This window comes from Oncorhynchus mykiss, chromosome 12 (assembly GCF_013265735.2).
Source record: "Oncorhynchus mykiss isolate Arlee chromosome 12, USDA_OmykA_1.1, whole genome shotgun sequence".
Classification (NCBI taxonomy): Eukaryota; Metazoa; Chordata; class Actinopteri; order Salmoniformes; family Salmonidae; genus Oncorhynchus; species Oncorhynchus mykiss.
In genome coordinates, this window is record NC_048576.1 from 29,405,985 (window position 1) to 29,433,053 (window position 27,069).

General features: G+C 42.8%; 1 protein-coding gene and 1 pseudogene across 1 annotated transcript; one reads left to right on the top strand and one right to left on the bottom strand.

Annotated features, from left to right (window-relative positions):
* The window catches only part of LOC110537376, a 42,497-nt pseudogene that overhangs the window by 12,115 nt on the left and 3,313 nt on the right, over positions 1-27,069 (bottom strand).
* LOC110537375 (lysophosphatidic acid receptor 6-like) lies at positions 1,840-5,014 on the top strand. The gene has a single exon (XM_021623376.2). It carries the CDS (start codon positions 2,640-2,642, stop codon positions 3,723-3,725), a length of 1,086 nt encoding a protein of 361 aa, XP_021479051.2. The 5' UTR covers positions 1,840-2,639; the 3' UTR covers positions 3,726-5,014.

Here is a 27,069-nt window from a genome sequence, read left to right on the forward strand (position 1 = left end):
AAAAAATACAAAAATGTAACCTTTATATAACTAGGCAAGTCAGTTAAGAACAAATTCTTATTTACAATGACAGTCTACCAAAAGGCCTCCTGTGGGGACAACACACACATCACGACGAGAGACACTACAACACTGCATAAAGGAGAGACCTAAGACAACATAGCATGGTAGCAACACAACATGGAAGCAGCACAAACATGGTACAAACATTGGGTACAGACAACAGCACAAAGGGCAAGAAGGTAGAGACAACAATACATCACGCAAAGCAACCTCAACTGTCATTAAGTGTCAATGATTGAGTCTTTGAATGAAGAGATTGAGTTAAAACGATCCAGTTTGAGTGTTTGTTGCAGCTCGTTCCAGTCGCTAGCTGCAGCAAACTGAAAAGAGGAGCGACCCAGGGATGTGTGTGCTTTGGGGACCTTTAACAGAATGTGACTGGCAGAACGGGTGTTGTATGTGTAGGACGAGGGCTGCAGTAGATATCTCAGATAGGGGGGAGTGAGGTCTAAGGTCTAAGAGGTTTTTTATAAATAAGCATCAACTAGTGGGTCTTGCGACAGGTATACCAAGATGACCAGTTTACAGAGGAGTATAGTCCTATAAAAAAGGAACATTGGTGGCAAATCTGATGACCAAATGATAAAGAACATCTAGCCGCTCGAGCACCCTTACCTGCCGATCTATAAATTACATCTCCGTAATCTAGCATGGGTAGGATGGTCATCTGACTCAGGGTTAGTTTGGCAGCTGTGGTGAAAGAGGAGCGATTACGATAGAGGAAAACTAGTCTAGATTTAACCTTAGCCTGCAGCTTTGATATGTAATGAGAGAAGGATAGTGTACCATCCAGCCATACTTCCAAGTACTTGTACGGGTAGGCCTACATGGTTTACAGTAAGACTTCACCAGCAACTATATCCAGCCACAGACACAATGAGGCTGTTTTTCAAGCAGCATTTTGAATGAAAATCAAAAGGTGTGATATTTTATTTAATACATGCATTTCCACATGCACATAAATACAAGCATACAGCACATCTGTATCTGCGTCAGAGAAAACCGCACCTAGTCCCCTGCCTCATCTCATTAGTCTGCACGCTCAGGCTTGCCATCACTGGAACCTTCCCCTTCCTGTCGTTCTGAGGCCGCTGCCCACTGACACCATTGACTAATAGAAAGTACACTGTGCTCTGGGGCTGACAGGAGAGTATGACTTAATTGACTCCTTTCGCCAAATAGAGCAATCAACTGAAAAATGTCCACTGTTCGGGAGTAGGCTAGCTCTTAGATGAAAATCCAATATATAAAGGAATTTGAAAGTTTGAACAAAACACCCTACATACATTTCATTGATATTTTCATGAGATCCTGAAAGAATGCTAAGGGCACCAAAACAAGCTAACAAATCCTTTCACCTCACACCTGACTTACTCAACAAAAAGGCAAAACAATAGGTAGTCCAGGTAAGTCTTGACACAAGTGTGGAGGTGGGCCTTTCCCCTTTTGTTCTCTATTGCTCCACTGTTCCCTCAAGCAAGGGGAGGCCAATGACATCACAACTTCATCAAACCAACTCCTTGAAGTATCGTTTTCTAAAAAATGATTTCTCAAAACATATCGTTTTACCCTTTAGGGTGTGTACATTAGTGATATCTGAAGTACAAATAAACTAACAGGAAAAGTTAATTAAATCAATAATTACTGGAGGACGTCTTTAAACATTCAGAACCCCACCCGTCTCCTGCCAAGCCCAGCCAGAGACAAATCTCTTAGGTGATTACATAGCTAAAGCAGTCAGATGTGGGAGGGCCTTGGATGGGTGGTAGCCTACTCCCCCCAGTGTGTAAGCAAGTAGTCAGTTAAGCTTCAGTCTGTGGTAGAGCCTCAGAACAGAAGACTGACTCCACTGACTGTTAGGCCTGGAAAGGCTGTATTTTCTGGTGGACAGAACAGACAGTCTACAGCAGAGCCCGTCTGTCTACAAGTGTAGGGTCAGTAGGAGCACCATGCCCCCAGGGGCTGCAGCGGGATCAGACAGGAAGAGGGCTGCCAGAGGCCTGGAGGGACCCAGAGAGGCAGCACAGAGCCTCTCAGACGCTCAGCTCACAGACCCAAGGAGAGGCACATGACTCCCCCTCTCTCACTGAAGCAAGAAACACTGCTGACTGGGGTGAGAGGAGAAATTATCCAGACTCCGAGAAGCCAACATCAAGGCTGTTCACAGAGGACATAAAAACAGGCTTGGGATCTTAGAATTACGTGATACATCATGCATGTACCAATGGATTAACAGGGGACTGGTCTTGTCTTTTTGGATACAAGCACAGGTATTGATGGAATTACTTGCTTTTATTTTTAAAAACACTGGACATGGTGGTGTTCACATGAGGACATTGTGCTTATGAACATTGGATACGAGTGAAGGTGTGGTTAATTTTTTGAGCTAGTATTCCCTTATGCTGGGGGAAGATTGGAAATGACATAACTGATGAAATTAAGAACTGAAATTAAGGACACTTCAGTGCTCCATTCTTTGGAATTAACTTGTACAAGTGATCGATGCTTTCCACAAAAACATTCCCATTGTTGTATTGACATTCATCAACACTCCCATCCTCTACTCCTCTCTAAAGATGCATAACACCACTCTAGAGACTGATGGCATCAGTGCTCTTGGTTTGACCCAAACCAACATGAGCTGTATTAAGAGTGATGGCTTTAAGTACACCCTGTACACAGCGGTTTTCAGCCTGGTCTTCATAGTCGGGCTGCTCTTCAACATGGCTGCCATGTACATCTTTGCCTGCACGCTGAAGTTGCGCAACGAGACCACCACCTACATGATGAACCTGGTGGTGTCTGACCTGCTCTTCGTCCTCACCCTGCCCTTCAGAATCTTCTATTTTATCAACCAGGATTGGCCGTTTGGCAGGGGGCTCTGCCAGCTTTCTGTCTCCCTATTCTACACCAACATGTACGGTAGCATTCTCTTCCTCACTTGCATCAGCGTGGACCGCTTCCTGGCCATCGTCCACCCATTCCGATCGCAGGCGCTGCGGACGAAGCGGAACGCCAAGCTGGCCTGCTGCGCTGTTTGGGTGTTGGTGCTGTCTGGCAGCCTTCCGACAGGCTTCCTCCTCGACACCACCTCGCTCAGGTACAAAAACTCCTCCGTCAACTACTGCTTTGAAAACTTCTCCAACAAGCAGTGGAAGTCCAGTCTGTCCAAAGTGGTGGTGTTTATTGAGACAGTGGGATTCCTGATTCCATTGTTACTAAACATCTTTTGCTCCGTTTCGGTCCTCCAGACACTGCGCCAGCCCCAGGCTATCAGCCGTGGGGGCCAGCTCAACAAGACCAACATCCTGAGGATGATCGTGGTCCATCTTCTCATCTTCTGCTTCTGCTTCATCCCCTACAACGTCAACCTGGTGTTCTATGCCCTGGTCCGCACCAAGCTGCTGAAGGGCTGCGCTGTGGAGTCGGTGGTGAGGACCATCTACCCCATTGCCCTCTGCATTGCGGTCAGCAACTGCTGTTTTGACCCAGTCATCTACTACTTCACCTCCGAGACCATCCAGAACTCCATCAAACGTAAATCTATGGCGGTTCGCAACAAGAATAAGCTGGAGAAGGGTCTTCAGACAAACATGCTGCAGAGCCAGAGCATCATTCAGAACAACGCAAGGACTCAATTTTACCTAGAGTCCACCGTGTGACATCACCCACATGAGCCAAATTAATGAGGCATCAGTGCGATATTTGACATCAATATTTCAGTGAGTCAATATTTGGTGCAATACGCCCAGATGATCAGCCGTAACAGATGGGAGATGAGTGGTCTTGAGTGGATTCTATAGGAACCATGGCATCACAGGAACAAAGTGAGAAAACCCTAAAGAGCGGTTGCATTAAGGGTACCATCCTTGCACTAAGTACAGTGACTCAGCTCTGAGTGTTCTCGTGTTAAAGGGGTACTTTGGAATTTTGGCTAGCATGCTAGCATATACCCGTAGACCTCCAGACATTGAGCAAATCCTAGTTAGTATTGGCTTGCAAAACTACCCCGTACTTCATTCATACTGGACACAGAACGATACAAATGTTATCCACAAGTTCAGCTGACAATGGGGAAGTAGATAAAGGGCCTCATTAACAAAATCCAGAAGTATCCCTTTAAGTATTGCATCAACAGCAGTGTTGAGTGTGAGGATTAGCCTACATGATGCAGGTCTGGGGGAGGAAACCCTGGAGCATGGTGCTACAGATTTACAAAACAAAACAGTGAAAATGTACCCACAACACACTGACTTGTCAAACAGTGGCCGGGGTCTCTACGTCTATGTTGCTCTATTGAAAGACTTGATACCAGGCAGTTGTCAGTGTTTTACCTGTGACTAAATACAGTAGATTAACAACCAAAATTATGAAATAGCACTATAGTGCAAGATATTTGACTTGCAAACTATGTATCCCAATAGTGATGGTGCCTTGAATGAATAAAAAGAAAGCAAACAAGTTCTCATCTGTTTTCTTAAGTCACTATGAACAAATGGTGGTAAATGTATGACATTACCCAGGTTTACCTTTGCATGCCATATATTGATTTGTGGGTAATAAATAGCTTGAGATATTTAGAGCATTTTACAAAAGGTAGGTGGTTATCAGTCTTTCAGTTTTCTGACATTGCCTCACTAGCGTAGCAATAATACATCCTCCCCTGCTCACATGAATCATACAACTAACAACAAATAGCTAGTGCACACAGAAACCACCTCAAACCATTACCAAGCATGATAACGGACGTCTGGCTAGCCAATGATAACTGGTTGAATCATTATTTTAAGGAGTGGCACACCATAACCAATGTTGCCATAGAGACCATAACAATGACTAAGAGTGTGAGACAAAAACAAAGAAAGAAAGTGGATTTAAGCCTGATCCAAGATCACTGGTTAGCTATTTTACATAGAAAACCCCCAACGTTAAACCAAAGAGAAAAGGCTATGAACACATTCTGGCCCTGTTAAGATACATAGAAAACCAGACAACCACATCCGAGGGCTATAACCAGAAAACTGATCAACAGCATCAGCCATGTGGGAAATGTGAGAAACATCTGGCCTGTTATATTTATTCATAGATTGGGTTTCAACTCAGTATTTCATATCTGGGTTTCTTTGTTAACACCATGTAAGGTGATACATATGAGCAATCCATGGCTTTACTATGAGAATATCTATGTTGGTAAACTTCCCATTCTCTCAGCTGAAAGATCACCATGCAGCTTGGGCCCTGGGGGTTAAACTACATGACAGACACACTGCTCTTCACTACTCACTCACCTGATGAGATGGATTGTGAAACCAAAGCAGTCAAGTGAGCACACGCTTTTGTGGGGAAAGTGTGCTGACTGTTGGGATTTGGCACCAATCCTCAAACATACAAGAGGTGATAAACAAAACATGTCAAACAGTCCTACACATCTATAAAACACTGGAAGAGTGATCGGTTGTTCCTGTCTGTTACAGTACTCATCCTAATTAACAACACTGAAACTAGATCAAGTGTAAATGTATAGAAGACAACAGGCACCAGAGAAATTGTCTTACTAGCAGCTCCGGGATATTGCCTTGCTTTAATTATGCCATACTAGTTAACTGGTCAATGAGACGCATTGGGAGGGTGAAGTTAAACACCACTATTGCAGTGTAACCAAAAGGACAGAATGTGTGTGTGTTGGAGAGAGACTGCATGTACTGTATGGGGGTACCAAGGTGTCCGAACATGGGCGTAAACTGAAATGGTTACCGTAGACCATTTCAAATGGACCAAGAACACAGTCAAATCAAACCAAGCACCATTTCAATAGAGGACTGAGGTTGGACACCAAAACACAATATTTCCTTTGAAAACTACTTAATGTGGAATAAGAGAATTTTGGATTATCACAACCTTTCCAAAACACAAGTGAATGTCTTCATGTACTCAACACCCTGCTTGCGCTCAAAAGATGACACTTTACACACATTTCTTATAGCCTCAAAAGACGGGAAAATCTGAAGTGTCATTTAAGACAGTTTTGTGCATGGGATTTAAAGAAATATCCTTGTTTGAATCTCAAATCCCTGAAGAAAATATTAAGATATTAGGCTATAGAAGTTCTAGTCTACAGAGAATGTAAGAGTTCCTTTTCCAAGGAACTAGGAAGAAGAGACACTAAGGAAAATGCTTGTTCTCCAGGGTAATGCTAAGTGCATCAAGTCTGGGCATTTCTAAATATTTTCTCTGCCTGGAGCATGTGTTGAGTTTTTCTGAAAGACACACACAACAATCTTGGAGGAATTTGACTAGTCTTCTTTCCTAGTAAATCACCGACAAACTCCAGATAGTCGTAACAAAAGGTATGGCAAATAAGTCTGGCAGCCCAACTGATTGGCAAGCGTACTGCAAATTAAGAAATCATGTGAATAAGCTAAATTAAAATAACAAACTATACTATGAGAAATACATTATATAAAAGAATGTTAGTAAAAAGCTTTGGAACACAAATTCAATTTTGGGGAAAAAAAAGCCAACTCGTGTCCATCATTCACTGAATCAGATGGCTCATTCATCACAAAACCCACTGATATTGCCAACTACTTTAATTACTTTTTCATTGGCAAGATAAGCAAACTTAGGGATGACATGTCAGCAACAAACGCTGACACTACACTTCCAAGTATGTCGGACCAAATTGTGAAAGACAAGAATTGTACTTTTGAATTCCATAAAGTCAGTGTGGAAGAGGTGAAACAATGATTATCGTCTATCAACAATGATAAGCCACCGGAGTCTGACAATCTGGGTGGAAAATGACTGAGGATCTGTCTCTGTCCCAGCTTTGATGCACCTGTACTGACCTCGCCTTCTGGATGTAAGCAGGGTGAACAGGCAGTGGCTCGGGTGGTTATTGTCCTTGATCTTTTTTGCCTTCTTGTGACATTGGGTGCTTTAGGTGTCCTGGCGGGCAAGTAGTTTGCCCCCAGTGATGGTGGTGCGGTCTGCACGACACCTCTGGAGAGCCTTGCGGTTGTGGGCGGTGCAGTTGCCGTGACAGTTGCCGTGTCGCCTTCTTTACCACACTGTCTGTGTGCGTGGACAATTTCAGTTTGTCAGTGATATGAACACAGAGGAACTTAAAACTTTCCACCTTCTCCAATGCTGTTTTCTTTGCTGTTTCCTAAAGTCCACGATCATCTCTTTTGTTTTGCTGACATTGAGTGAGATGTTATTTTCCTGACACCACACTCCAAAGACCCTCACCTCCTCCGTCTCGTCATTGTTGGTTGATTCGTTGTCGATCATAGTCTGCTGATGGAAAAACTTGTTTTATGGCTTTATACCCCCTGCTATAATGTGGATAAAGAGTTAAGAGTTACTTATCTAACAGAACAGTGTGTCCATGTATGCGGATGACCCAACACCATACACGTCAGCTACTACAGCGACTGAAATGACTGCAACACTTAAAGACCTGCAGTTAGTTTCGGAATGGTCAGCAAGGAATAGGTTAGTCCTAAATATTTCTAAAATTAAAAGCATTGTATTTGGGACAAATCATTCACTACACCCTAAACCTCAACTACGTCTCGTAATGAATAATGTGGAAATTGAGAAAGTTGAGGTGACTAAACTGCTTGGAGTAACCCTCAATTGTAAACTGTCATGGTCAAAACATAGATACAGGGGGATGGTAGGGGACGCCATGTGTGACTGACGTGTTCTCCGTTTGCTCCCGTGGTATTCTTAAAGTTTATGTGAATTCTGCAGCAGAACCGTATTTATTTTCAAATATTAATTTGGTGATCCCTTTCCGTAAAAACCAAGACTACTTTGCTTCCGAATGTCAGCATGTCGACCAAACATAAGGCCAAGAGCATGACTTTGAGAATACCCGGCCTACAAGACCCGCTCTCATCACCTCCTGAGACCCGCTCTCATCCATCTCCTGAGTCTGAGGGCCCGGGGACGCACACTTTACCCGGGGGCGCGGCTTGGCCTGGCGGCGCTGAAATTAACATTCGAGGCCATCAGGCTACTACGCTCTGAGATAGTTGAAATGAAAACACAGGTGGTTGCTACAATTGAGGCCAGAATACAGGAGGTTTCTGATACTTTAAAAGCAGATTTAACCATCCTGCGGAACGAGACTGTGCCGGCAATTACATTACTCAAAACAACAACTGCGTCACACACTACAACGATTGCAGCACTGGAGGCCTCCGCTACTAATGTCTCCGATTTAACTACATCCCTGGAGACTGAAGTTACACGCCTAGCTGCGGATTTGAAAAAGGTGAGGGAGTGCTGTGTGAGTTTAGAGGGATTCTCTCGCCGCAATAATCTGAGACTTGTATCAGTCCCAGAGTCCGCGGAAATGCATCGCGCCACGGATTTCGTTTCAGGGCTGCTGAAGGATGTTCTTGCCTTAGATGAAAAGCCCCTGATTGATCGAGCCCACCGGTCGCTGCGCCCAAAGCCCCGGGATGGGGAGAGGCCCCGTGACATAATTCTTCGAGTGCACTTTTTTCATGAGAAGATGGAGATCCTCCGACGAGCCCACAATACCACTCTGAGCTTTCAAGGACAGAGCTTTTTCATTTACCAGGACTACTCCCCCACTGTTTCCAGGCAGCGCGCAGCTTTCGGACAGGCCAAACGAGTGCTTCGGGACCATCCAAGTGTGAAGTATGGACTGCGATTCCCGGCCCGTTTATGGATATCTCATGAGGGTAAAGACCACACATTTGAATCTCCGGATGAGGCTATGGCTCACATTCAACGTCACATCAAGAAATCTTGAATATGCTCACAGTGTGGATTGTAAGTACCCCACTTGTGGTACAATTATGTTTAGATATAACAGGCTAGTCTTCTATAGTTGGTGAGACTATTCAGGCTTATTTGATGTGATCTAATGTTTTGATTATCTAGTGTGCGTGCCTTATCTCGCTCACCTATTTAGTTTGTTTACACATCGTCTCAGTGACTCAAAATAGTTTTGGTTATTTGTTTACTGCATCCGTTTGCATTGACCCAGTAAACAGTAAATGTCTCGAGGCTACACGGTTTCTGGGGCCTCACTTAAATTTTAAAAGTTTTGAGCGTCATTTATGCCCAGCAAACGTTCAACGTTGCGCACACATAGTTTTTTGGTATTGGTTGTAAGCTGTCTCAGCTTCAACTAGACTACTATTATAATTACTATTATTTTTGATTGTCTAACTACGATTTCCTTACTTCAAATTAGATTTTTGGCTGAGAGCCTTTATACATTTTATTTATTTTCTCTCTCAATGCCTGTTATAAGACGGGTGAATACAATTATATACATCTACAAGTGGTGCTTTTGTCATTCATTTTGCACAAGAGATTCGCCTTTTTTTTTTTTTTTTTGGAAAAATACATACAAATCTTTTTTGCTGCTTGATCCACTAACAAAACGCAACTTTAAAGAGCGGGACTGTAGGTTTAGGTTTAAGACCGCACTCTCACAGACATACTGTGCGAAGAGAACATGTTCTATTTAGGCTTGTACCTCATTTGGGGAGCTATTGTCTGGGATGGGGGGAGGGGGTGGGGGGGCAGGTTGAATTGTTCAGTTCTAATGTTGTCATTCTGTCTTTTTAGTTTTTTTTTCTGTTTTTTTTTCCTGTACTTTTTCCAAACATTTACCACCGTACATTATTACTCTGAGACAAGTTATTCTGGGGGTTTTGGGCGCTCATTGCTTTTCCATTTTATGCTCTAATGACAGGGTTGAATAACGGGAATGCCCAGAGGGGCCGAAATAATACGATCAAGTACATTTCTTGGAATACCAAAGGGGTTAACAACCCGGTAAAGCGTAAGAGGGTGTTGACGCACTTAAAGGGTTTGAATGCAAATATTGCATTTCTACAAGAGACTCACTTGAGGACTGGTGAGCATTTTAGGATGCGTAAGGACTGGGTTGGTCAAGTGTTCCACTCAAACTTTCATAGTAAATCAAGAGGTGCTGCTATTCTGGTTGATAAAGCTACTCCCTTTGTAGCTTCTGAGGTTATTGCTGATCCTAAGGGACGATACGTCATAGTAACTGGTGAACTGTTTTCTACCCCTCTTGTTTTGGCTAGTGTTTATGCTCCCAATTGGGATGACAAGTTTCATTTCTTCCTTTCTGTCTGCTATTCCCAATTTAGATTCTCATTTGTTGATTTTAGGGGGGGATTTCAACTGTAAAATGTCCCCAGTTCTGGACAAGTCCTCACAAATAAATGCAGGCCCATCTAAATGTGCCCTACTTATTCAATCCTTTCTTCAGAAATATGCTATGTTTGAGGCCTGGCGTTTCCTACATCCTACAGATAGACAGTATTCCTTTTATTCTCATGTTCATAAAACATACTCCCGGATTGATTACTTCTTTTTGGACAAAAAACTTCTGCCTAACCTTCGGCAGTGTACTTACGAGAGTATTGTTATCTCTGACCATTCACCATTAGTGCTTGAACTAGAGTTTCCCCAGCGACCTCCTAGGTGTTATCAATGGCGTCTCAACCCCATTTTACTCTCAGATAAGGAGTTTGTCAATTTAATTTCTTCTGAAATTACCTTATTCCTAGAAACTAATTCAACACCAGGTATGTCCTGCTCTACCATATGGGAGTCTCTCAAAGCATACCTACGTGGCCAAATTATTTCTTATACAGCCAACCAAAACAGAGTTCGCTCCCAGCGACTTCGGGACCTGAGCGAGTCCATAGCCACATTGGATGAGAAGTATGCTACGGATCCTTCCTCTGATCTGCATAAAGAGCGCCAACTACTCCAATCTGAATTTGATGAGCTTTCTACCAGGCAAGCTGAACAGTTACTCTTGCGAGCTCGATACAAAGTCTATGAACAAGGCGACAAGGCCAGTAAACTCCTTGCACATCAGATCCGTAAATCTGAGTCCTCACGGCTAATCCCACAAATAAGGACCCCGTCTGGTGCCACCACAGTTATACATAAAGAGATCAATGATCAATTTAAACAATTTTACTCTGCGCTATACACCTCTGAATCCCCTCAAGACCCTTTGCTGATTGACTCCTTCTTTAATGGCTTGAATATGCCTTCAATTGATACGGACTCCCATGACTGTCTAGAAGAAGACTTTACGCTTGAGGAGATTGCAACAGCAGTGTCCGCAATGAAAAGTGGTAAATCACCAGGTCCGGACGGTTTTCCAACCGAATTTTACAGGACGTTTTCTGGTCTGCTTTGCCCATTCTTGTCCCGACTATTTGCAGAGTGCCTCAATACTTCAACGCTGCCGCCTAGTCTTTATCAGGCTTCAATTTCATTACTACTAAAGAAAAACAAAGATCCCCTGGAATGTGGATCCTATCGCCCAATCTCGCTTTTAAACTGTGATTACAAAATCCTAGCTAAGCTTTTAGCCATCCGTATGGAAGGCTTGTAATACACTCTGACCAGACTGGCTTTGTGAGAAATAGGCATTTATTTTTCAATATTAGGCGCCTTATAAATATACTGTACTCCCCAGCGTCGGAGGACCCGGAGGTGGTGGTCTCACTTGATGCCGAAAAAGCGTTTGACCGCGTTGAGTGGGATTACCTAACAGCTGCCCTTTATAGATTTGGCTTTGGCCCCAAATTCATTGCGTGGATAAAGATTATTTATTTTTCCCCCATGGCTTCGGTACGGACTAATAACTTGTCCTCTGACTATTTTCCCTTGCACCGCGGATCCAGACAGGGTTGCCCACTCTCCCCCTTGTTTGCTTTGGCAATCGAGCCTCGCCATTGCACTACGCTCTAATGATGCCATTCAAGGCATAATCAGGGCGGGCTGGGAGCAGAAAGTCTCGCTATATGCTGACGACCTCCTTTTGTTTATCTCCAATCCCGATACCTCATTGCCACGTGCCCTATCTGTTCTTAAAAAGTTTGGATCAATCTCAGGGTACAAGCTGAATCTAGGCAAGAGTGAGCTTTTTCCGGTAAACAAGGCTGCTTTAAAGTGCTCTTTCACAAGTTCTCAGTTTAGGATTGTTCGGGATCAATTCACTTACTTGGGAGTAAAAGTGACAAGGAAATATTCAAATTTGTTTCAGGAAAACTTTGTTGCTCTAGCAGACAGATTGAAACAATCTTTTACTTTTTGGAATTCGCTACCCCTTTCTCTTATCGGAAGGGTTAATGTCATTAAAATGAATGTGTTGCCCAAATTTCTATATTTATTTCAATGTTTACCCATTTTTATTCCAAAATCTTTTTTTATTTCACTGGATCAAACATTCATGCATTTTATTTGGGATGGCAAGGTACCACGGATTGGTAGAAAACATTTACAGAAGCCTAGGTCATTGGGGGGTTTAGCTCTACCAAATTTTCAGACATACTACTGGGCTGCAAATTTTAGAGCCGTTCTGTACTGGCTGCAGACTGATCCTACTGGCCCTAGACCACTCTGGGTCCAGATGGAGTCTGAATCGTGTAAACCTGCAGCACTTTCCTCTGTGCTGTGCTCGTCTCTCCCAGTGTCCCTAGGCAAAAGGTGTGCCAAACCAATTGTAAAGCAGTCTCTTAAAATTTGGAATCAGTTCCGTTTAGCCTTTAGCCTCCGAGGCTTTTCTCTATCAGGCCCAATCAATCAGAACATTTTATTTCCTCCATCTTCGAATGATGGGGCTTTTGGCATTTGGCACTCACTAGGCCTTTCCTCGCTAGCCCAATTATTCTTTGATGGTACATTTGCCTCTTTTTCTCAGCTGCAGGAAAAGTTCAATCTCCCCCAATCCCACTTTTTCCGCTATCTCCAGACTAGAAACTTTGTCAGGGCTAACACACCTGGATTTCCCAATAGGCCTGCGAATACAGCTATAGAGAGCATCTTGGAGCTGAACAAGCTTCCTAGGGGCGCAATTTCAGATGTATATGCAATCATTCATGACTTAAAGAACCCTTCTTTGGTGCCTTTAAAAGACTCGATGGGAAAAGGATTTGGGGGAGGAACTTGGGGAAGACGCCTGGGAATCTGTGCTGCACAGGGTGCACTCGTCCTCTTTTAGCACTAGACACAGCCTCATTCAATTCAAGGTGGTTCACCGTATCCACTGGTCGGGGGCCAAACTTGGAAGAATATTCTCTGATTTTGATCCTACCTGTGTCAGATGTAAGGTGGAACCAGCCACACTGTTGCATATGTTTTGGGGCTGTCATAAACTGTCAGGTTTCTGGGAATTAATATTTAAATGTTTCTCTGATATATATGACACTGTTATAGAGCCGTCTCCCCTTACAGCCCTTTTTGGAGTACTGCCCCTATCGAGAATCCAGTCGGACACTGTTGCTTATACAACTCTTTTAGCTAGACGGCTAATACTACAGAACTGGAAGATGGCAGCTCCCCCATCTTATAAATATTGGGTGAGGGATGTGTTGTGCTCTCTGAAACTAGAAAAAATTAAATTAAATTCACGTGGGAACCCCAAACTGTTTGATGAGGCTGATGGCATTCCAATTAATACTAAAATAAGTCTGTGACTTAAGGGTTGGAGGAGTTTCTCTGTGTTTTTGCTGGGGGGGGGGGGGCATTAAGATCCATGTGCTTATTGATTGTGGTCCGCAGATGCCTTGTTCATCTTGCCCAGGCAGAGACTGAAGTGTGAGCTTGTTTTTCCCAGTTATTTTTACATTTTGTTCACGCCTACATGAATAATCATTTTTTTTTAAATGTATTTTAAAGCATTGTAAACTTTTTTTTTGTCCAGTGGATGGTCGGTCTGTGGCCATGACTCTCTGTGAGTGGTTGCATTTCTCCACCCTTATCCCTTGACTGTTTACAGGAACAATGGTGAGGTGTTTGCTCTGTCCCTGTACTATAGATTGCCCTTTAACCTCTGTAGCCTTCTGCCCGGTGTGTTTAACTTGTCTAAAGTATGGTATCTTTAAAGCTATTTTTTTATTTGTATTTTTATTTGTATTTTTTTTCTAGTTGAGTATATTATTTATATTGCTTTGTCTTGTCTGTGTGTGTGTGTGTGTGTGTGTGTGTTCAAAACTTAATAAACAGTTAAAAAAAAAAAAAAAAACAGATACAACAGTAGCTAAGACGGGGGCAAAGTCAGTCCATAATAAAGCATTGCTCTGCCTTAACACTATCAACAAGGCAGGTCCTACAGGCCCTGGTTTTGTTCAGTAGTGTGGTCAGGTGCCACAAAGAGGGACTTGGGAAAATTGCAGTGGGCTCAGAACAGGGCACCACGGCTGACCCTTAAAAGTACACAGAGAACTAACATTAACAACATGCATGTCAATCTCTCATGGCTCAAAGTGGAGGAGATCGACTTCCTCATTACTTGATTTTGTAAGGTGAATGTACCGAGCGGTCTGTTTAAAATAATAGCACACAGCTCAGACACCCATGCATACCCCACAAGACATGCCACTGGCCTTGAGTGCTGTAATTATATGCCATAATTTAACTTTATGTGACGTGTACTATGTAGAGCTGGGCGATATGGCCATAATATCATCATGGTATATTCCCAATTTTTGACGGTATTTGATGTTTCTAAGTAATACACCTCTAAACACGCTTTATGGATAGTACATGACAACAAATTAATTGTAAGTGTTCAATGGGCTTTCTCCATTATGATTGCTTTATACTGTTCAACCAAACTTCAACCAAAAATAATAGAACAAAACTGACAGTGAAGTAGGCCAATTTGTAGAACATTACATAGGAATCTAAATCCTCAATCTTGTACTCAACCAATGGTTTCCATTTGCATAGTTATTTGTTGAATTACAGCATTCACTTTTATAACTTACACGCGGTGTCACGTTTCTTTTGTCTTAGTATTCCCCCCCCCCAAAAAAAAAAACTATTCTCCTGACTGTTTTCAATTATTTGGCAAGCTTACCCTCCCGAAGTTGTTGACTTGTTGTGCTGGCTAGCAGTTCTCAGCTGTTAGCAGTTTCTTACTGGCCCTAAAAACACATGATTGCCATCATTTTTCCCCAGAGTCATTACTGAATTATTTAATGTAACAAATCAAACATTAAAAATACCATTATAGAAGGTAAAGTAAAAATCCAAACTGGTCCGTGAATGAATACCGGTATATATTTTTTACGATTTACCGACCAGCCCTAGTACCATGTGGTGATGAGACTGGCTGTGAGTGACGTAACGTACCCTTCTCCAGGAAAGTCTCCATGATGAGTTGTTCGCAGAGCTCCAAGTACTTGACGATGTCTTTACTCCGGCTGGGCTCAGCCTTGATGAAGCTCTCAATCACCTTGTAGAAGTCAAACGCTGTCAGCTGGAACACATCCAGGATCCACGGGAAAAACAGGTCCGTCTTCACGGGGACACTACCACCATTGTTGTAGCCACTATTCTTGGAGGAGCACCCTGACTGGACAATTGATAGCTCATCTGTGTAGAATTGATTATGATCCAGTATATACATGTTATTAAAAGGGAATTATATACTGTACATTGTAACATGCATGTTTTTTGCTAATATTTGTTGCAATATTATTAGAAATGTTCAATGAGAAGTTAGTACATGGCTATTAAAGGCTGGTAGAATGATCAATACTAGGTTCATCCAGATGACTATCTGTTAGCAGTGAGTGAATGTGGTACTGGAGAGACTTACCGCCATAGGTTGCCATTATGACCTCCAAAGCACAAGCCAGGAGTGAGGTGTGGAATGTGCATTCATTCAGGAGTTTACTGTCATTGAAATCACATGACTAAGGTAAGAGAAAATGGGCAATAGCACACTCCATAGATTAACAGTACACTGTGTATACACTGCAACTATTTTTTTTTTAAATGTATTTGTTTAAGTCTAATTTAAGAACTAATCCTTTTAATTCTTGTGAGATTAGCATATTTTGTTATGTTGCATACCTGAAATTCTGCCCTGACAGCCTCTTCTCTTCCTATAGGGGAAAAAATAGATTTGTCAGACATTTAAGAAAATATGGAGGTAAAACCGAAATAAGACCATGTCATTTACCGATTTCAGCATGGACACCATGACTCTAATACAACCGGACACCAAGGGTGAACCTCTGATGAAGAGAAGGAAAATACATTAATGAGTTATATGGACTACATCAGTATGTCATATAGTAGTCTGCCCACACTGGGGTGTATCAACCAAATATCATAGGTCAGTTTCACAAAGTGCAATGGTTATTATCTCTGTCAAGTCTGTGCAAGCACACAGTATAGTGTGCTTACATACAGCACACTATACTGAGGAATTACACTACTTGAGACAAGGGGGTGGTATAAACTGTTGATACAGAGTTAGAGATACATACACACACACAAAGATTTTCTATGGGGTTCAGATCTGGAGACTGGCTAGGCCACTCCAGGACCTTGAAATGCTTCTTACGAAGCCACTCCTTTGTTGCCCGGGCGGTGTGTTTGGGATCATTGTGATGCTGAAAGACCCAGCCATGTTTCATCTTCAATGCCCTTGCTGATGGAAGGAGGTTTTCACTCAAAATCTCACGATATATGGCCCCATTCATTCTTTCCTTTACACAGATCAGTCGTCCTGGTCCCTTTGCAGAAAAACAGCCCCAAAGCATGTTGTTTCCACCCCCATGCTTCACAGTAGGTATGGTGTTCTTTGGATGCAACTCAGCATTCTTTGTCCTCCAAACACGACGAGTTGAGTTTTTACCAAAAAGTTATATTTTGGTTTCATCTGACCATATGACATTCTCCAAATCTTCTTCTGGATCATCGAAATGCTCTCTAGCAAACTTCAGACGGGCCTGGACATGTACTGGCTTAAGCAGGGGGACACGTCTGGCACTGCAGGATTGAGTCCCTGGTGACGTAGTGTGTTACTGATGGTAGGCTTTGTTACTTTGGTCCCAGCTCTCTGCAGGTCATTCGCTAGCTGTGGTTCTGGGATTTTTGCTCACCGTTCTTGTGATCATTTTGACCCCACGGGGTGAGATATTGTGTGGAGCCCCAGATCGAGGGAGATTATTAGTGGTCTTGTATGTCTTCCATTTCCTAATAATTGCTCCCACAGTTGATTTCTTCAAACCAAGCTGCTTACCTATTGCAGATTCAGTCTTCCCAGCCTGGTGCAGGTCTACAATTTTGTTTCTGGTGTCCTTGACAGCTCTTTGGTATTGGCCATAGTGGAGTTTGGTGTGACTGTTTGAGGTTGTGGACAGGTGTCTTTTATACTGAGAGCCAGAAATCTTGCTTGTTTGTAGGTGACCAAATACTTATTTTCCACCATAATTTACAAATAAATTAATAAAAAAATCCGACAATGTGATTTTCTGGATTTTTTTCCCTCATTTTGTCTGTCATAGTTGAAGTGTACTTATAATGAAAATTACAGGCCTCTCATCTTTTTAAGTGGGAGAACTTGCACAATTGGTGGCTGACTAAATACTTTTTTGCCCCACTGTGTGTGTGTGTGAGATATACATCTATCTATATCATGCCCAGGCGTTGTAGGGAGGTCATACAGGCACGTGGAGGCCACACACTACTGAGCCTCATTATGACTTGTTTTAAGGACATTTCGTCAAAGTTGGATCAGCCTGTAGTGTGGTTTTCCACTTTATTTTTGAGTGTGACTCCAAATCCAGACCTCCATGGGTTGATAAATTTGATTTCCATTGATAAAATCACACAAAAATGATCAATGAAAATCAAATTTATCAACCCATGGAGGTCTGGATTTGGAGTCGCACTCAAAATTAAAGTGGAAAACCACACTACAGGCTGATCCAACTTTGACGTAATGTCCTTAAAACAAGTCAAAATGAGGCTCAGTAGTGTGTGTGGCCTCCACGTGCCTGTATGACCTCCCTACAACGCCTGGGCATGCTCCTGATGAGGTGGCGGATGGTCTCCTGAGGGATCTCCTCCCAGACCTGGACTAAAGCATCCGCCAACTCCTGGACAGTCTGTGGTGCAACGTGGCGTTGGTGGATGGAGCGAGACATGATGTCCCAGATGTGCTCAATTGGATTCAGGTCTGGGGAACGGCGGGTCAGTCCATAGTATCAACGCCTTCCTCTTGCAGGAACTGCTGACACACTCCAGCCACATGAGGTCTAGCATCATCTTGCATTAGGAGGAACCCAGGGCCAACGGCACCAGCATATGGTCTCACAAGGGGTCTAAGGATCTCATTTCGGTACTTAATGGCAGTCAGGCTACCTCTGGCGAGCACATGGAGGGCTGTGCGGCCCCCCAAAGAAATGCCACCCCACACCATGACTGACCCACCGCCAAACCGGTCATGCTGGAGGATGTTGCAGGCAGCAGAACGTTCTCCACGGCATCTCCAGACTGTCACATGTGCTCAGTGTGAACCTGCTTTCATCTGTGAAGAGCACAGTGCGCCAGTGGCGAATTTGCCAATCTTGATGTTCTCTGGCAAATGCCAAACGTCCTGCACGGTGTTGGGCTGTAAGCATAACCCCCACCTGTAGACGTCGGGCCCTCATACCACCCTCATGGACTCCGTTTCTGACCGTTTGAGCAGACACATGCACATTTGTGGCCTGCTGGAGGTCATTTTGCAGGGCTCTGGCAGTGCTCCTCCTTGCACAAAGGAGTTAAAGGCGGAGGTAGCGGTCCTGCTGCTGGGTTGTTGCCCTCCTACGGCCTCCTCCACGTCTCCTGATGTACTGGCCTGTCTCCTGGTAGCGCCTCCATGCTCTGGACACTACGCTGACAGACACAGCAAACCCTTCTTGCCACAGCTCGCATTGATGTGCCATCCTGGATGAGCTGCACTACCTGAGTCACTTGTGTGGGTTGTAGACTCCATCTCATGCTACCACTAGAGTGAAAGCACCGCCAGGATTCAAAAGTGACCAAAACATCAGCCAGGAAGCACAGGAACTGAGAAGTGGTCTGTAGTCACCACCTGCAGAACCACTCCTTTATTGGGGGTGTCTTGGTAATTGCCTATAATTTCCACCTGTCTATTCCATTTGCACAACAGCATGTGAAATTTATTGTCAATCAGTGTTGCTTCCTAAGTGGACAGTTTGATTTCACAGAAGTGTGATTGACTTGGAGTTACATTGTGTTGTTTAAGTGTTCCCTTTATTTTTTTGAGCAGTGTATATATAAAAAATAAAACTCTGCATCAACAGTTTAGACCACCCCCTTGTCTCAAGTAATGTAATTCCTCAGTATAGTGTGCTTTATGTAAGCCAGGTGGTACCCATTTGCCCAGCCCCACACAAGGTGGTCCCACAGCATGACCAAACATCTAGCTGAACAGCTGACCCAGACGCTCCATACGCTGCAACACCTCCTCTGTTGGGTCCACTTTGCAGTTCCGGCAGGACGAGGAGAGGGTTAAAATAGAAGGAACATACCCTCAATATGACTTGAAGTATATGAGTCAATGGTATGGCAGGTGAAGTTAAACCTTAAACTAAGTTGTACCTTGAAATACACAGCCAGGAAGGCAGAGGGCTGGTCACCAGAGGTGGTAAGATCAAACCTCAACTGCACAATCGAGTTCATGTCAGATCAGTGTAGATTTGGGTGAAAATGAATGATAAATACAATATTAGAACAACGAGAAAACAGAGACGTAAATAAACCAATTGGATATACCCGTTCAGGGTCATGTACGATTTAACACTTAAATCTTATTCCAGAAAACCAAATATACACAGAGTACATGACTGTATGTGTGTCATTCAGAGGGTGAATGGGCAAGACTAAATATTTAAGTACCTTTGAGCGGGGTATCGTAGTAGGTGCCAACGCTGCTGGGTTTTTCAAAGCTTAACAGTTTCCTGTGTATTTAAACTGGTCTACCACCAAAAGGACAACCATCCAACTTGACACAAAAGCGGAAAGCGTTGGGAGTCAACATGGGCCAGCATCCCTGTGGAACGCTTTCGACATCTTGTAGAGTCTATGCCCTGACAAATTGCAGCTGTTATGAGTGCAAAAGGGGGTGTGGGGGGGGTGCAACTCAATATTAGGAAGGTGTTCGTAATGTTTGGTATACTCAGTGTATACACACAAGACTAATGTTCAAATCCATTAACTTATTGTGTGAAAGTCATTTGTGTGCGACTTTCAACCCCTGAACATTACTTGTAATAAATAGGAGTCATTGAGAGACGTGTTGGGCCTTGACATGCTTTCCCCCTTCGTTTCTTAACTCCTCTCACGTGAGCCACATGAAAACATAAAAGCACATCTCTCCTTGTGGTATTCAGGGTCATGCAACCTGATCCCATTCATAAAGAGCATGGGTGGAAGTGATTAATTAAGAACCAATTTCATATCTCCAGGGTTTTTCTATGTATAGCTCTATATTCTGTAGTATGAAGTAGCTTGTTGTACAAGTATACCGCCTGGACTGGATTTTCCAATATCAGGAGTAAACATCTGTCTGTCCAGGGGAATGTGCTGTTCTAGGCCAGTTAAGGACGGACAGTCAGCTGGTGGTAAGGGCTAAGGAGAGGAGGTCAGAGGGGGCTCACCTGACAGGAGTCTGTGGGGGGATGAGAACAACATCCTCTTCCGGCCTTTTCTTCCTCTGTGTCCTTTCCACCTGCACTCTGAAAGGAGGCGGCATTATACTGTACTGTTGGTTAAGGGCTTGTAAGTAAGCATTTCACAGTAAGGTCTACACTTGTTGTATTCGGCGCATGTGACAAAGTTTGATTTGAGACTATTTCTTTGTCAAAGGAAAGACTTAAAAAAGTTAAGTAAATGTCATTGTTTGAGGTTCTACTTACAGTTCTACTTTGGGAGTGAGAAGTGTCATCATTATCCAAGAATAGCCTGCTGTTAAAAGTATCTGCTCTTGAGATAAAGCTCCTCATACTGCTTGCTGAGGTAAGTCACCTAAAAGGAGAACAGGAGGTTGCAACAGGCTCTGACAGGAATGAAACAACATCATGGATAGTCCAGGTAAATTTCACAATCCTACAGAAACGTCAGCACTTTAGTATGAATCATCAAGGACTCACATGCCCCAGCCATGAGCTGTTCTCTCCCTTAACGTCAGGTAGACGGTATCGGAGCATGAGGTCTGTTACCAACAGTCTCCGAGAGTTTCTATCTACAAGCCGTCAGACTGCTGAACACATGAAATGGACTGACCACCTGCTCAAATTCTCCACACCGACATCAGAAGTGCTGCTACCAGATTTATTATACTGCTCAATTTATACACTTAGTTTATTTCCTCTCCATAGCTGCTCCTGTAATATACTGTCCTGAGATACCACATCTAATGAAGATTTAACTGCTCATGTACCTGTTTCCATGACACTGTCCTTTCAAAAGATAAAAGTTGCAGTATAACACATCCTGACAGAAAAGCTTTCCGTCACACAGCTGTCAGAAAAAAAACATTGAATAGCCCACTGTCTTCTGAAGGCTGTCATAGAGTGAAGACATATGGTGGCGCTGTTAGAGATATTACTACTAACAACTGATTATTGAATCAAATTGCCGAATACAACAAGTGAAGACTATACCATGAAATGCTTACTTACGAGCCTTTTCCCATCAATGTAGTTAAAAAAAATATATATATACACAGTTGAAGTCAGAAGTTTACATAAACGGGTTTTAATGACTCTAACCTAAGCGTTTCAACCACTCCACAAATTTCTTGTTAACAAACTATAGTTTTGGCAAGTTGGTTAGGACATCTACTTTGTGCATGACAAGTAATTTTTCCAACAATTGTTTAGACAGATTATTTCTCTTATAATTCACTATATCACAATTCCAGTGGGTCAGAAGTTAACATACACTAAGTTGACTGTGCCTTTAAACAGCTTGGAAAATTCCAGAAAAGGATGTCATGGCTTTAGAAGCTTCTGATAGGCTAATTGACATCATTTGAGTCAATTGGAGGTGCACCTGTGGATGTATTTCAAGGCATACCTTCAAACTCAGTGCCTCTTTGCTTGACATCATGGGAAATCAAAAGAAAATCAGCCAAGACCTCAGAAAAAAATTGTAGACTTCCACAAGTCTGGTTCATCCTTGGGAGCAATTTCCAAATGCCTGAATGTACCACGCTCATCAGTACAAACAAGAGTACACACGTATAAACACCATGGGACCACGCAGCCGTCATACAGCTCAGGAAGGAGACGCGAAGGACCTTGTGAAGATGCTGGAGGAAACAGGTACAAAACTATCTATATCCACAGTAAAACAAGTCCTATATCGACGTAACCTGAAAAGCCACTCGGCAAGGAAGAAGCCACTGCTCCAAAACCAGCAGAAAAATGCCAGAATACGGTTTGCAACTGCACATGGGGACAAAGATCGTACTTTTTGGAGAAATGTCCTCTGGTCTGATGAAACAAAAATAGAACTGTTTGGCCATAATGACCATCATTATTTTTGGAGGAAAAAGGGGGATGCTTGCAAGCCGAAGAACACCATCCAAACAGTGAAGCACGGGGGTGGCAGCATCGTGTTGGAGGTGCTTTGCTGCAGGAGGGACTGGTGCACATCAAAATAGATGGCATCACTGACAAACCATGTGCGAGCAAGGAGGCCTACAAACCCGATTCAGTTACACCAGCTCGGTCAGGAGCAATGGGTGAAAATTCACCCAACTTATTGTGGGAAGCTTGTGGAAGGCTATCAAAAATGTTTGACCCAAGTTAAACAATTTAAAGGCAATGCTACCAAATACTAATTGAGCGTATGTAAACTTCTGACCCACTGGGAATGTTATGAAAGAAATAAAAGCTGAAATAAATCCTCTCTACTATTAATCTGACATTTCACATTCTTAAAATAAAGTGGTGATCCTAACTGACCTAAGACAGGGAATTTTTACTTGGATTAAATGTCAGGAATTGTGAAAAACTGAGTTTAAATCCATTTGGCTAAGGTGTATGTAAACTTCCGACTTCAACTGTATGTTCCAAAGAGATATCTATCTATAGGAGCGTATCGCTGAAGAATACTGTGGTAGCCATGCTGGTTAAGTGTGCCTTGAATTCTAAATAAATCACAGACCGTGTCACCAGCAAAGCAACCCCACACCATCACACCACCTCCATGCTTCACCGTGGGAGTCATACGTGGAGATAATCCGTTCACCTACTCCGCGTCACAAAGACACGGCGGTTGGAACTAAAAATCTCAAATTTGGACAGACCAAAGGACAGATTTCCACCGGTCTAATGTCCATTGCTCGTGTTTCTTGGCCCAAACGAGTCTTCTTCTACTTTGTGTCCTTTAGTAGTGGTTTCGTTGCAGCAATTCGACCATGAAGGCCTGATTCCCACCACTTTTTTGGTTACTACATGATTCCATATGTGTTTTCAACAAGACATTGACCCAACACACCTACAGGCTGTGTAAGGGCTATTTGACCAAGAAGGAGTGCTGCATCAGATGACCTAGGCCTCCAATCACCCAACCTCAACCCAATTGAGATGGTTTGGGATGAGTTAGACAACAGAGTGAAGGAAAAGCAGCCAACAAGTGCTCAGCATACATGGGAACTCCTTCAAGACTGTTGGAAAAGCATTCCAGGTGAAGCTGGTTGAGAGAATGCCAAGCGTGTGCAAAGCTGTCATCAAGGCAAAGGGTGGCTACTTGGAAGAATCTAAAATATATTTGGATTTTTGTTACACTTTTTTTTGGTTACTACATGATTCCTTGTGTTATTTCATAGTTGTGATGTCTTCACTATTATTCTACAATGTAGAAAAAATATAAATAAAGAAAAACCCTGGAATGAGTAGGTGTTCAAACTTGACTGGTACTCTGTATGTGTGTATGTATATACATTACCGTTCAAAAGTTTGGCGTCACTTAGAAATGTCCTTGTTTTCCATGACAACATATATGAAATTAGTTGCAAAATGAATAGGAAATATAGTCAAGACGTTGACAAGGTTATAAATAATGATTTTTAATTTAAATAGTGTCCTTCAAACGTTCCTTTTGTCAAAGAATCCTCCATTTACAGCAATTACAGCCTTGCAGACCTTTGGCATTCTAGCTGTCAATTTGTTGAGGTAATCTGAAGAGATTTCACCCCATGCTTCCTGAGGCACCACCCACAAGTTGGATTGGCTTGATGGGCACTTCTTACGTACCATACGGACAAGCTGCTGAATAGGGTTGAGATCCGGGGACTGTGCTGGCCACTCCATTATAGACAGAATACCAGCTGTCTGCTTCTTCCCTAAATAGTTATTGCATAGTTTGGAGCTGTGCTTTGGGTCATTGTCCTGTTGTAGGAGGAAATTGGCTCCAATTATGCAACGTCCACAGGGTATGGCATTGCAAAATGGAGTGATAGCCTTCTTTCTTCAAGATCCCTTTACAAATCTCCCACTCTACCACCAAAGCACCCCCAGACCATCACATTGCCTCCACCATGCTTGACAAATGGCGTCAGGCACTCATTCCAGCATATTTCAAAATTTCCTCTGTCTCACGAATGTTCTTCTTTGTGATCCGAACACCTTAAGCACAGAACACCTCAAATTCGTCTGTCCATAATACTTTTTTCCCAATCTTCCTCTGTCCAGTGTCTGTTCTTTCGCCCAGCTTAATCTTTTCTTTTTATTAGCCAGCCTGAGATATGGCTTTTTCTTTGCAACTCTACCTAGAAGGCCAGCATCCCGGAGTCACCTCTTCCCTGCTGATGTTGAGACTGGGGTTTTGCGGGTACTATTTAATGAAGCTACCAGTTGAGGACATGTGAGGCATCTGTTTCTCAAACTAGACACTGATGTACTTGTCCTCTTGCTCAGAAGTGCACCGGGCCTCCCACTCTTTCTATTCTGGTTAGAGCCAGTTTGCACTGCTCTGTGAAGGGAGTAGTATACAGCATTGTACAAGTTCTTCAGTTTCTTGGCAGTTTCTCGCATGGAATAGCAGTCATTTCTCAGAACAAGAATAGACTGACAAGTTTCAGAAGAAAGTTCTTTGCTTCTGGCCATTTTAAGCCTGTAATGAACCCACCAATGCTGATGCACCAGATACTCAACTGGTCTAAAGGCAGCAAGTTTTATTGTGTCTTTAAAATCAGCACAGTTTGCAGCTGTTCAAACATAATTGCAAAGGGTTTTCTAATAATCAATCAGCCTTTTAAAATGATAAACTTGGATTAGCCAACACAATGTGCCATTGGAACACAGGAGTGATGGTTGCTGATAAATGGGCCTCTGTACGCCTATGTAGATATTCCATTAAAAATCGTTTCCAGCTACAATAGTCGTTTACGACATTAACAATGTCTACATTGTATTTCTGATCAATTTGATGTTACTTTAATTAACCAAAAATGTGCTTTTCTTTCAAAAACAGGTACATTTCTAAGTGAACCCAAACTTTTGAACGGTAGTGTATATTCTAAAATAGTAACAAAGAGGCTATATACAGTGCCTTGCGAAAGTATTCGGCCCCCTTGAACTTTGCGACCTTTTGCCACATTTCAGAGTTCAAACAAAGATATAAAACAATTTTTTTGTGAAGAATCAACAACAAGTGGGACACAATCATGAAGTGGAACGACATTTATTGGATATTTCAAACTTTAACAAATCAAAAACTGAAAAATTGGGCGTGCAAAATTATTCAGCCCCTTTACTTTCAGTGCAGCAAACTCTCTCCAGAAGTTCAGTGAGGATCTCTGAATGATCCAATGTTGACCTAAATGACTAATGATGATAAATACAATCCACCTGTGTGTAATCAAGTCTCCGTATAAATGCACCTGCACTGTGATAGTCTCAGAGGTCCGTTAAAAGCGCAGAGAGCATCATGAAGAACAAGGAACACACCAGGCAGGTCCGAGATACTGTTGTGAAGAAGTTTAAAGCCGGATTTGGATACAAAAGATTTCCCAAGCTTTAAACATCCCAAGGAGCACTGTGCAAGCGATAATATTGAAATGGAAGGAGTATCAGACCACTGCAAATCTACCAAGACCTGGCCGTCCCTCTAAACTTTCAGCTCATACAAGGAGAAGACTGATCAGAGATGCAGCCAAGAGGCCCATGATCACTCTGGATGAACTGCAGAGATCTGTCTGTAGGACAACAATCAGTCGTATATTGCACAAATCTGGCCTTTATGGAAGAGTGGCAAGAAGAAAGCCATTTCTTAAAGATATCCATAAAAAGTGTTGTTTAAAGTATGCCACAAGCCACCTGGGAGACACACCAAACATGTGAAAGAAGGTGCTCTGGTCAGATGAAACCAAAATTGAACTTTTTGGCAACAATGCAAAACGTTATGTTTGGCGTAAAAGCAACACAGCTGAACACACCATCCCCACTGTCAAACATGGTGGTGGCAGCATCATGGTTTGGGCCTGCTTTTCTTCAGCAGGGACAGGGAAGATGGTTAAAATTGATGGGAAGATGGATGGAGCCAAATACAGGACCATTCTGGAAGAAAACCTGATGGAGTCTGCAAAAGACCTGAGACTGGGACGGAGATTTGTCTTCCAACAAGACAATGATCCAAAACATAAAGCAAAATCTACAATGGAATGGTTCAAAAATAAACATATCCAGGTGTTAGAATGGCCAAGTCAAAGCCCAGACCTGAATCCAATCGAGAATCTGTGGAAAGAACTGAAAACTGCTGTTCACAAATGCTCTCCATCCAACCTCACTGAGCTTGAGCTGTTTTGCAAGGAGGAATGGGAAAAAATGTCAGTCTCTCGATGTGCAAAACTGATAGAGACATACCCCAAGCGACTTACAGCTGTAATCGCAGCAAAAGGTGGCGCTACAAAGTATTAACTTAAGGGGGCTGAATAATTTTGCACGCCCAATTTTTCAGTTTTTGATTTGTTAAAAAAGTTTGAAATATCCAATAAATGTCGTTCCACTTCATGATTGTGTCCCACTTGTTGTTGATTCTTCACAAAAAAAATACAGTTTTATATCTTTATGTTTGAAGCCTGAAATGTGGCAAAAGGTCGCAAAGTTCAAGGGGGCCGAATACTTTCGCAAGGCACTGTAC

Bases quoted from the DNA above. Each gene is read 5' to 3' on its own strand.
- LOC110537375 (XM_021623376.2), top strand. From the start codon at position 2,640: ATGCATAACACCACTCTAGAGACTGATGGCATCAGTGCTCTTGGTTTG.